At 35.5% G+C, this 12,548-nt stretch overlaps 1 protein-coding gene across 2 annotated transcripts; it reads left to right on the top strand.

The window, feature by feature from the left end:
• The first annotated feature begins 5,077 nt into the window (after positions 1-5,077).
• LOC139969452 (uncharacterized) lies at positions 5,078-10,952 on the top strand. Of its 2 annotated transcripts, none has more exons than XM_071974451.1 (7): positions 5,078-5,201; positions 5,782-5,899; positions 6,140-6,448; positions 6,808-7,119; positions 7,861-7,977; positions 9,114-9,190; positions 9,610-10,952. In XM_071974451.1, the coding sequence occupies exons 2-7, from the start codon at positions 5,836-5,838 to the stop codon at positions 10,201-10,203; spliced, it is 1,473 nt and encodes a 490-aa protein (XP_071830552.1). In that variant the 5' UTR covers positions 5,078-5,201; positions 5,782-5,835; the 3' UTR covers positions 10,204-10,952. The 2 variants fall into 2 exon arrangements, with proteins under 2 accessions (XP_071830552.1, XP_071830551.1); XM_071974450.1 differs by having other exon boundaries at positions 5,117-5,279.
• The last annotated feature ends 1,596 nt before the right edge of the window (positions 10,953-12,548 follow it).

Here is a 12,548-nt window from a genome sequence, read left to right on the forward strand (position 1 = left end):
TTGCCTAAGCCGAACTCATTGCTTCCTAACAATAATTTGTTAACATTTTACCTCTAGAGAGGGATGCTTCTACTTTTTTCATATGTATCCTATGTGTAAGTCACATTGATCTGGATTCAGTTGAGGTCCATATGTCAAAGGTACGTCAGCATTATATCTCAAAAAGAAATGCTTGAATTTGATCTCAGATTAGGTTTTTTGGTGAAACAAAATTCGGCCAGAACACTTTTATTCTTGTTGAAGGTCGAAATCAGTTGGGGTCGAACATTTATCAAATAGTGACAACCTTGTAAATAAATCTCAAGATGGGGAACTTGGACAGATCTGATGTTTAGCATGCACATATATAACTTTGGGTACAAGAACTACATTAGTAGAAGTTGGTAGTCAACATCTATGACTGTGATTACATTAATGTCACGTTTCGATGCGTCTTGCTGTACTTCCTACATCAAATATGTTAAAACCATCAATGTACAGTATGTACGACTTATATCAAAGTAGTGATTGAATATTATCACAACCAGTATGAATGTTTGCATTCTGTTTCAAAACGTAACTTTGTTGTTCATGTTCTCTGCACACCCGCAGACCTTTAAATTGCCTGGAACCATTCAGTTGTGTCGCTTTAATTTTATGTATGTGATATGTAAAAGTGTGCAGTCGAGCCACTTACTTCGTTAAACACTAGGCGAGTAGTTGGACTTAATTGGATAAGGAGAAAGGGGTTTATGGTTAATTAATGCCAGTATTGATGACTTTTGATCACACGATATAGGCTCTATACGCTAAGGTTGAGGCTGAGGTGTTGCGTTGAGATGTTCGGGTCTCAGTGAAATTATGTAAAATGGAGGCTGTGTAGACGCAATATGGTGTTATATTTTGCAAATTTTAAAACAATGTTGAATAATTTCGACTGTATGGGTTGTAACGCATATATGTCTTGTGATCCTTTACACTGTATTTAAGCAACTTTAATAACTTTAATATTTATATCTACCAGTAGAGAGAGGGTGGCTGATCTCCCCTCTCCCCCTGATTTTTCTGGGACGATATGCTCCCAGAAGTATACGAGATTACTCCCCTATACTCCAACCTCTGTATCGTTACAATTTAAGCTTTAGGTCTAATTGCAAAATTGTGGTATCATTTTCATCATATTAAACACATTTGTGTATTACAACTCTAAATCTTGCCAATGTATACGACTCTACGTGCGGAATTGTTTCTTTTTTTTTTGCCGCCCGCGTTCGTCCCATCAAATATCAGTGGGCTACATTAAACGCTACCTTCTTGAAACAGATATTCCTGTAAAGTTCGCTTCGTTCTAGACAGTTGCTAAAAAACAATGACAACTGCATTACTACATTGACAATGCCTAAACCGGGTGGCATGTACCTAATTTAATCGCAACGGCAACGTGTGGTTTATGAAGCCATCTTACAAATGGAAACGTGGCAATTTGCTATTCGGCGATGCGGCGGCCCTTAACTACGTGGCTCAATGTGTGTATTCGGTTGTAATCAACTCACGTATGTAATTATAACGATTGTTTTACTTTGGGACACCCACTTTCTTGCAATTGAAACATTAATCTATCCAGCAACGTTAAGTACATTAACTTTTATTAAGTTTTCTTGTAGGACTGAGGGTTTGAAATTTAAATCAAAATGTTATCGTTTATGAGAATGTCCTCAGACCCATGATATTTTATGTTTCATTTTTTATTGGTCAAACAGAATTGATTTGCGGCAAACGGTGTTAGATATTGTAACTTAAAGAGCAATGTTCTGCGGAAAATAATAGCTATGGTTATACTGACAAGGGCAATGGTACTGTGCTCTGGGGAATACCGCACTGCACCAAAATACACATGATCATTTTTCACGTATGAACGTACGCGCATAGTGTATTTTTGTTGTGCACTTAATCGAACTTAGGCAAGCATTCTAATACACGATCGTACCACGAGTTTGCCGAAGGAATGTGGTTGTTATGGGTATAACTCAGTTCCAATCAATACAAATATAAAGAATGCCACTGCAAGAAACGGTAAGTGACAACATTTTTTTGGTATATTGAGGTAGCAGTTGGTCAATACGACGAATTCCGCTTCATTTGATTTATACATCTTTGACGGTGCGTGTACAGCGTTAGCTTTTCAGTACTACCTAACGTTAGGAGTAGTAGTAGTGTCGTGGAAGGATATGACAATGACAACAATTTGTTTCCAGCAATTGTGTACAGTATATGAATGTTTAACAAAGTATAAATGAATATTTTGATATACAATACAAACTAGAAAGACAGGTACAAAGAAACAGACAACATAGATGGCGGTCAACATACTGAGTCGATAAAATCTGTTTCAAATGAGCAGCTTGTTGAAAGTTAAGTTGAACACGAAATGAAAAAAAAAGTAGGAAAAGCCCCGGTGCGTGACTGTATAAAAAACGTATTGTGGTCAACAATGGATGTTTGCATAAAACGTTGTGGCTGTAGAAACATGAACCTAACCCCCTTCAAGCGAATTGAACGTCTTTAATGTGACAAACGGCCCAAAACGTTTCCAAGCCCCTAAATTTCACAGCAAATAAAAGATATGAAAGTTAACTTCAGTGAATCTTTGGATGAAAAACGGCATTCTTATAACTATTTTATCTCGCCTGCAGACAACAAAATGTACAATGTCAGCGGTCAGAGGTCGAATGAAATGTTATTTTCGCAGAAATTTCAAGGGAAACATTAACTTGACTTGTTCTCTATACAAAGATAAGACAAGTCTTTTGTGTGGTATCAAATAAGTGGTTTACAATAGTGGTTTCCTATATTTATAACCACTCGCACGATATTCTTCAAATTTGGTCGAAACGTTTTGTAATGTAAGGTGGAGAAATAAATAGTCAAATATACGGTCCAAATAAATCAGATGATATCGTTGTAACTGGCTGTTCAGTTTGCATCTCTTTAAAGTTGTAATGCCACAAAAGTAGACAATAAGTTAAAAAAAAGACTTCAGATTATATAATACATCGAGTTCCTGTAGGATTATATAACGTATCGTTTTCACTTTCCATTAACTTACAATTTTGTTACAATAGTTATCAGTCAATGTACGTGTACCAAGGTTATCCTTCCCAACAATTTCTCTTGTCGAACAAAAAAGAGCTTATCATATTTCCTTGTTTCTATTCAACCACTCAATTTCTCTAAACGTGCTTTATCGTCAGTTACATTAGTTCATTTATTTTTTTATAGCATCTCATGCAAAGCTGAAGTGCCCAATCTGCCAATCTAGATTGTAGGACTACATTGTTCTTAGATATCTCTAAAAGTTTGTAGTTGAAGGTAGTTTCATGAATAACAATAGACACACAGAACAATTATTCTTCCTGATAAGGTGGGGCTTCCTGTACATACTTTTGTACTTAATCTCCATGTTGTATTATTCAGATGTGTTTGGTACAGTTAAAATTGTCAATAATCTGAAAAAACGTCTAAATATAGATTTTAATTCATCAAAATGATGCTATTATACTATGAACTTATCATTGTCAACATTTTTGTGAAACTTCCTCGTGTTCAAACCAACCAATCCTCCCGTCTCCTCCCCTAAAGAGGAGTAAAAGGAAAACATCGATGCTTTATTAGTTTTATAGTAAGGAAACCGTATCGTCACAACTCGGAATGACCGATGCAGCATTACACAACCATGTACACGCGCAGATACATTTTATTTAAATTCGGTGTATTTTCTTTTGGGGTACATTGATATAATAATATAAATAGTGTGGTATTTCACCTTTAGTTAATATTTACATTACATACCACATTTTGACAGTTTATGTCACTCTCAGAGTCACATCATTAAATGTATCGAAGTACCTTGATTTGAGTCAATAGGCTGTTATGAAGGGGTTATAAGGTAGGCGGATAGAACTATATTGGTCGAGCTAGCAAATACAACAAACATAGCTATGTGGGATAAATGCAACTAACAAGATGACTTTTCTGAACAGCAAATAACATGTCAGGTTGAATGAGGGCTGGATTGCAGTTAGAAAAGATGGTGGGGAGTCACTTATGTGGTTAGTAAAAAGTAAATCGAAAGAATATGGAAATGTTCAAGAATCAGTGTGAAAATTTGGGTGCAGAGTAGATAAAGTCATCATGTTCTAAATTAGTAAATGCATAGTCACACAGACATAATTATTCTACAAGATAGTGATATAATTTATATCTAAATTATAAGAAGCAAAATCTATATCACGACAGCGACGTAACTAGGCCGGTGTCGGCATTGATATCCTTGACAAGTACCGAAAATTAACCATCAATCCCCCGAAACCGGCAGTTGAAGCGGCCATTTTTTAAACTTAAAGTGGAATCAGTAAACCTTTAGTGCCCATTGCTTATTCATCCAGTTATACAGATGGGCCTCTACTATATTTTGCCGTCGTGCCCACTAGAAATAGCATTCATACGGCCAGCCCAGTAATGACCAACGCCCCTAAGTATTGTTTAAGGCCTCTTGGAATCACCGAATCGGCTAGAAGATTGGCAGTTTGGACAACTAAAGATGAAATTGATAATAAGAATAGCAGAATAATTAAGTCAAAATAATGTTAAAGTATTTCGGCAAGGCGAGTGGTATTTAGCAGGTTCATTGAACCAACTTTCAATGCCAATAATGAAGTACAATAAAGAAGTACAATTCTACCTTTACATAGAAATTCATCTTAGTGTTTATGATCCCAATATATAAGTGATACAGTATTTGGTAAATTTGATCTTATTTAGTGATTGCGGTATATCGCGGCAGACAAATCGAGCTTTAAAACAATACCCCATGGGTCTGCTAGGTTTTGTGCACCGATTGCACATTCAGTGTACCTTGCAGTGTCAAAGTGCAACAAGGCTACTGTTGTAAGTTCTTTCCGATATAGCTGCACATTCGGTGCATTGGCATACGACAACGTATTTGTACCTTGTGAATTGTACAGGCCGTCATTCCTCAGTAAAATATGATAAGCCACAGTGTTGTGAACATTAATATCTATCACAGTTTACCCATTGACCTTCGTACCATGATTATTTGTGTAGGCTATATGCATATATATCAAGTCTAGAACTAACTGTGCACTAATTCTCTTGGTGTAAACTGTAAGAAATGCTGTACAGTGAGCTCAACGTTATACATTGTAAGTAACATCCATACGTGTATTTTGGTACGTTTGAATATTATTTACTGCTTCAGGGAGTAATTGATCTAAACGAAGGTAAGCTATATTTTAAAAATACTGTTTCTGTTAAGGTTATGATGCGTATAACTTATAGTTAAATGTTTTTATAGCAAAATAATGAACAGTATAATGATCTATAGACGTACAAAGTGTACACAATTAACACTGTTTACGGTTGATCAGCAGGCTTCGTTTGTACACACTGAATTTGTGGTAACATAGACCTATGTATATTGCAGCACGAAACAGTAAATATACAGTGTAATTCTGGTGGAAGACGATGTTATACTTGTATATCATGAGCTCTAGCCATCAAACGATCCTCTATTAGGTCTATTATTGTCCTCTTGAAGGTGCTGATAAACTTAATTTAGGTCAACTGGGACAAAAATTTAACCTCGATGTCAATATACCTGAACGTTTACTCAAGGAAATGGTTTCTTTACCATGATTATATAGCACAACATCGAACATCGTGTACGATTTTAAATTTAAATTTAATTTTATAAGGAAGTCTGGAAGGCATTTATCTTTTCAGAAAAAATAACACAAGTTAAATCAAATTGCGACATATGAAGCCCGATAGTTAATCATGACGTCAACTTATCTTTTGGGAGCATTTGTCATTGCAACTGCTTTACAGACTAGCTATTCAGGTAAGTATTTATTTGTTTTGTTTTGCTTTATTTTACATCTTAACTGCTTCTTCTAATCACAATTTAACCGAATCTATGACATATAAGTATTGCATAGAATGAAGGATGTAACCGTAAGACAGTAAAATATCATCTTACTCAAGATTGTTAATCTTTATATGATACTTTGGTTTTAAAATATAATGATGATGCTTATTAAGAATGATATTAAAATTTCTATAAATGGTCTTTTTAACAAAGCGTCGTCACTTAGATGTCCAGAAGAACTGTTTGTTGAAGAAGGGAGCATCCAAGTTGTCAACTGTTCACTCACCACGTCTTCACTTACAGAAATATACTGGTACGTTGGAACCAGTACGAGCTCATTTCCCATCGCGCAATTGGTATCTGGTATCAAATACGTTTGGTCAGTGCAACATTACGATGTCAGCGACGATGGTTCACTTATCATCAAAAGCGTTGGTCGAAATCAGACAGGACCATACACCATCTTACACTTTTTTGAAGATAACGAGACTGAACGAGACACTGTGTTTATAACTCTTATAGGTAATGATCATGTTATACAAGTAAATAAGCAATACAAATCAAGTGATAAGATAAGAATAAGATCTAGAAAACTGTTTGAATCAATGATAGTACATATTACCTACCTGTTAAAAATCATTTATCGAATAATCCTTCGAAAGTTACTGTTTTCTCATTACCTCTTGTTTTAAATGATTCAATTATATAATTTTCACCTACAGTGACAATTCCTTTACTAACATGAGTCTAGGTAATTGTTCCTCTGGCTCTGTAAATACTCTTCTTTCTAAAATTGAGCGAGCAGGTAGGATAATGAACCTTGAACGTCACAAGATGCTTGTTTAATCTTTATTTTTCAATATTTTGTATTCCTTTAAAAGATTCTTGTCCAGTGATAGACCAGTGTACCTCATGTGAAGATTGCGTAGTACAAACGTCTGAAGATCTAATACTTCTCACGTGCACTATCACTAGTCCAACCACAGAGAAAATATTACCAATCTGGACTCATAGCAATGGAAGTATAATTCAAGGTCGAATACACGAAGAACGCCTGTCGGATAACTCGTGGAACGTCAGTGTCAGTTTGGACATTCAAAGCTTGAACTGTGGATTGGCAGTTTTGCTTTGCTCCAGTTCTCTAGGAGGACATGAAAATGCAGTAAGGGTTGCTAGAGCAAACGTAACGTTTGGTGAGTGTTTTTTGTGTTTGTTAGCAGTTAGGTTATTATGTATACCATTACTCTGACCCATGTTATATTTTGTGTTGTTATATCATGTTATGTTATGACCGAAACTGATATTCATACTATCAGTCAAGTCAAAAACAGGGAGTGTCAACTTTTCAAAAGATACATTCCAAATCATGAAATTAATGGTTGAGCATTTTCAAAGTCCAATTGGCAGTTAGATATCTATTAAAATTCACGGATGAGACCGAATTTACTTTATTACCTACACATACGACACAACTAACTTAAATACTTTATCAAACGATCATATCGGGTCTTACCTATAGTTAATGCTGTCGTACGTAATGTGAACCTTTTTTGAAATTTAACTTTTAGATTGAATATAATTTGTGCATGAAACATTAGCTCAAAGCACCGTATTGCGTTCGTAACGTACATACATGAGCAGAAAGTTTAATCGGATGTATAAAGCATGAATATGTCATAAAGCATTCTGAATTAAGTTGTGTTAAGATTTCAGGTGTTTTGCAGTTTCATTAATTGGATGTGTAAACGGTGTCATAAAAGTGTGCATATTTTTTTGCCCAAGTTGGGACAGCTAAAAAAAAATAATAAAAATAATGCCCTAATTGTTACAAATTTTCATTCAGTTTTGTATATCTATTTGGTTTTCTGTCATTGTCATTTACTTTATATTTACTTATGAACTTATGGGCAAATTTCTTAATTTAATATTAACAGTGTCATGTGATGACTTGGATATACCTAATGATGGAAATGCACCGATTCTCATTGTGGTGTGCGTCATTGCAATCGTGATAATTGTTACTACGACTTTTCTTATTGCACTGTATTGCGGTAAGTGACATTCAAGTACCATTCTATCGAAAAAGGGAAAGAAAAATCACGATGCTCATATTGCACGGGAAATAGATAAGCAAAGAAATATTAAGTGCAACAGGAGATGTATCTAGTGCATGTTGCTGTTTACATTTATTCACATATTGTATAATATCTTCCCGATCCCCTCTGGTAGGTCTACATGCAAATTTGGGTGATAATTATAACAGTTCACTTTCTTACATTTGGCACATATTATGTCACACAAAGGTTAGGGCATTTAGGACTAATACGTTAAAGATAAATGTTTTACAGAACAGTGAGAAGGAAATTACAAAAGCGAAGGCATAAAGTCATGAAATCCATGAAAGTGTAATTCCTGCAAGAAATATTTTTGGTAACGCTGCCGTTGGTTCAAGTTCATTTGCACAGTTTTCAAGAATACAGACAATTCGTGGATAATGATTGATAAATCCAAGTATAAGAGACATATTGTAACGTTTACACTGCAGTAGAAATCCACAGATTTAAGAATTGCGCATATCCCCAGATTTTGCCCGATTGGTCTTTGAATCTTAAAGAATGTTGTTATGTGCTAACTTGCAATTTATGTAGTCAACAGGGCATCAAAGTATATGATAGCTTAATATGTTGTTCTTATACATCTTTTGAATTACCCCAAATTAACGAAATTGATTTGTGTAACTTTGCGTCAGTTTGTTATATTGTGTGTACGTTATAATTAATAGTGATCAATGTCAAACGTCCAAAGGAGACGCTTAAAGAATGACGGACATGAGTGACACACGAGTAACGACAAAAAGCCGACCAACAAAGATCCCAAGAAATATGACTTTCAAATGTGATCGAGATACAAACAAAATTAAAAATGGCTGTGCTTGAAAGGAAGCTCAATGCGTTCAAGATGTTAAGAAACTAAATACATTTATATAAGATTAACAGTTTTGTGATAAAAAGAACACCATATCACTAACATGTGCCCTAAGCTTACCTGAATTCCTAACCCCCAACACACACACCCACATTGCAATTGATGTATATATGTAGTTTTGTTCTTTGCCCGTTTATTCATATCAATAAAGATTGTGTAACATATTGTGGTTTCCGATCTATTTTACCCGTATTTCAAGCAGGTCGCGGTTGCAAAAGAAACACAAAGAACCAAGATGGAAATGAAGATGGAAATAACGGTGGATGTGAAGATGAAGATGTAAGTTTGCTGAAAGCAATAATATTTATTCATGTTTCAATTACAGCTCCGCCAAAATTTACGTTTCTAGAATTGCATGTAAGCTCCAAGATTTTCATCATTTTGAAAGTTAACCTTATTTTTTACACTATGGATGATACAAAATGAGCGATAGTAGCACTTGTTACTCGTCGATTTGCATGTATCAATGTACAATACTATGATTGAAACAAATGCTAAAACATAAGAAAATAACTCCACAAGACAGATATCGCAAAATAATTTACGTTCGTGATAGGTAAAACATGTTAGAAAACTGCTTAACTACTGCAAATTGTTAACATTTGTTTCATAATCGACGGCGGTGACTACAATATAATGTTATGTCGACCTTTCCTTCATATTGACTACGTTTGTTATTAATCTCACCTTTTCTGCAGCTTAAGGAAATCGATCCCTTGATCGACGGATTCTTGAAGACACAGTTACAAATTGAAACACCTAACGGAGAACGGAAAGAGATGTCCGCTGCATCTGTTTTCGATTCTGATGAGTGGAAGAACACGAAACGTATTCTTTTTGTGGGTGACTTTTTAGCTGGAGAAACGTCGATTTTTAAACGGGCAACTTTCATGTGCTCTCAATGGAACATCGACGAAACCCTTTTTGTTGTTGATATAAAGGGGAATTTCGAAGCAGATATTGCTGAAAAAATTCAGAACCAATTACCTTCAAACAGCAAGTATACGCTAGATAGAATAATTGACTTGTTATGCAGTGGAAAGTGTCTAGTGATATTCGATGGTGGTGGTAAACCGTTGGAGCTACCGAAGCCTCCTGATTCGGGACAAGACATAATTAAAGATAAACTTACAACATTTGATATTTTATGTAAAAGTGAGAATCCTTCTCTAAGAGTTTGGATTACTTCTATACCTTCAGTTCCTACTAATCATTTTATTGATTATAAGAAAATATACTTGCCGACGGTTAATGAAAATGATTCTCAGAGCTCAACACTTAAGGTACAATAAAAATATGGGAAACGGAACACTCTCCTGTTATAATTAGAACTTACAAAGGATATAGTAGCTAATGTTACATATATTACTCCCAATTCGTTTGAAATAGATTTGGCAAAAACAATTAACCACCAGCTTGTTGTAATGAGCAACCAAGGTCGAATTCTGTGTTTGTCTCCTAAAACTTTTTTCTATTTGTAAATCATGGAGGTTATATGTTTTTTATTCGTCTTCAAACTATGGCAATCGGGAACATTAAGTAAAATGATCGATTCTTTTTATTAGTAGAAATGATATGTAAGCTTGTTTTGATTTAGTTTAGGAAAGTATAAAGATTCCTGCCTCATTGTCAAATGATTGTTCATTGCATATTACTTGGATTACCATCTAATAAAAAGCTGTTTTTTAAAACTTAATGTTAGATTTGAATTAATTGCCAGTTAGTGTGGTACTTATCTTGAAAATTACATGATAACCATTCGACCAACACTACATTGAATCAGGTTCGTCACATTTACAGTACATATACTATACATTACATCATATACCCTGAAATTTATAACGGTATTCCGTACCAATTTGCGTTCCTCAGTATTTGCAATATTCTGTTAACTATATCACATTGATCGTATGGGTGTAAATAGTTGTCCTGTGGAAAAGAGAGAGGGAGACGGCGAGTAGACCTACAGCGTACACGTATCACAAGTTAAGTATGGAGACATGATGGGTTATTTTATTTTCAATTTATTAATTAATACCGTAAATATAATTCGCCAAGCGAGTCGAAGTTTCTTATTAGTTTTTGTTGACTTATGGAATCATGGTATCAAATGGAAATGTCCTTCCTTTTTTGCAAACATCCAGTTTTTCTGAATCTGATCCTAATATGATATGTTTGATTGGATTCTGACGTAGCAAAGCTGGGTGTGCAACAAAATGCCCTACGTCATTTATTTACACTTTGGTTCCCACTGAGTGGTGTTACTCGGTTACTGTAATGTTATCTCAAATGATTGGCAAATTCTCTTAACACAGACTTCGCTCTGATAACAAATTGAATTCATGATAGTTAAAACTTCCTGGTGTCTTACTGATAGCAGTTACGTGGCTCTTTTGTTTTAACGAATCTAAGGCTCTAAGCTCTTTTAGAAGCTTTAGATAGGAAAGGGACCTTTTCATATCTCTCACGAGAATCAAATCATCCTGGGTTTTATTAAACAGGAATCGCTAAGACACTGACTTATACTAATCGATTTGACTTTGAATAAAAAGTCACCTCGTTGACTACGATCACTCTCCTTAGACATAATTACACAGAATCGTTTATCACCAGCGTAACGCCATTCACTAACGGGTCATGGCACGTTTGGCTTAAACCTAGATCACCAACGCTTGTATTGATGCACATACACCCGATATATATAGAACCGAGACTATTACACAGTGTCCCCCTGAATAATGAACGTATATCACAGAGCACCCTTTATAAGACATCTTATCTGAACTACCTCTCTTTACCAATCAACGAGCCAAATATGTAAGCCAGGGGAGGCGATCTGTTTCAAATATTGGGGGGGGGGGACATTTGCTTGGATGCAGGCAAATTACTATCAAAGCGGAGCGCCACCATTAGTTGGCGCGCAGCGTGCAAGAAAATTTCTGGTTTTGATAGCCCCCCAGATCACCGGAAATGGCCCTTCTCGGGCTTGAAAATGACCAACCAGATGTACACTTTTGCCTGAGAACCAAGTTTTCCTAAATAGTTTTTTTTTTCATTCATAACATTGTTTCAAGTTTTTCACCAGTCACACATCATGTTCGACCTCATTGCATCTCCTGTGGATCATTGCTTTTGTAGGTAATTCTACGTAACGCCCCACAATACCCGTCAGCCCCACTTTTCAAGGTTTTAAGCCCATTATTTGTTAAGAATTTGAATAATAAATTCACTTCAAAACGCACCCATAATGTTGCACAAAATTTCATCTATGGACAACCAATATAGAAAAACCCCCCTCAACCCCTAATAGACCGGTCAAAATTGCACGAGTAGAGGGAAGTATGATGAAGAATGTTGGTCAAGGAATTTTCGAAAATTCAGACACAGTTATATTATTGGTGTACAAATATTAAAACCTCTTATAACGGCTACTATAAAACTTCGATATCATAGAAAATACCAACAACAAAATAGGAGGGCGGTCTCCACCCATCACCCACCCCCTCCCTTGGCTACGCACCTGCGGTTAGAAATCTTGTAGGAAACAGGCCAAATGGAAACCCAGTGAACCTATATCGATGTGGATCATATATATGATTGTACGTACTTACACTCATACACAAGATGCAAACCAAAT

The sequence above is a fragment of the Apostichopus japonicus genome, chromosome 7 (genome assembly GCF_037975245.1).
Source record: "Apostichopus japonicus isolate 1M-3 chromosome 7, ASM3797524v1, whole genome shotgun sequence".
NCBI classification, from domain to species: Eukaryota; Metazoa; Echinodermata; class Holothuroidea; order Aspidochirotida; family Stichopodidae; genus Apostichopus; species Apostichopus japonicus.

What these genes read in the sequence shown, in the direction of transcription:
- LOC139969452 (XM_071974451.1), top strand. Translation starts at nt 5,836, where the DNA reads ATGACGTCAACTTATCTTTTGGGAGCATTTGTCATTGCAACTGCTTTA. An exon ending in TTTACAGACTAGCTATTCAG is followed by an intron (nt 5,900 to 6,139) that starts GTAAGTATTTAT and finishes TTTTTAACAAAG; the next exon opens with CGTCGTCACTTAGATGTCCA. An exon ending in TAGAGCAAACGTAACGTTTG is followed by an intron (nt 7,120 to 7,860) that starts GTGAGTGTTTTT and finishes TAATATTAACAG; the next exon opens with TGTCATGTGATGACTTGGAT.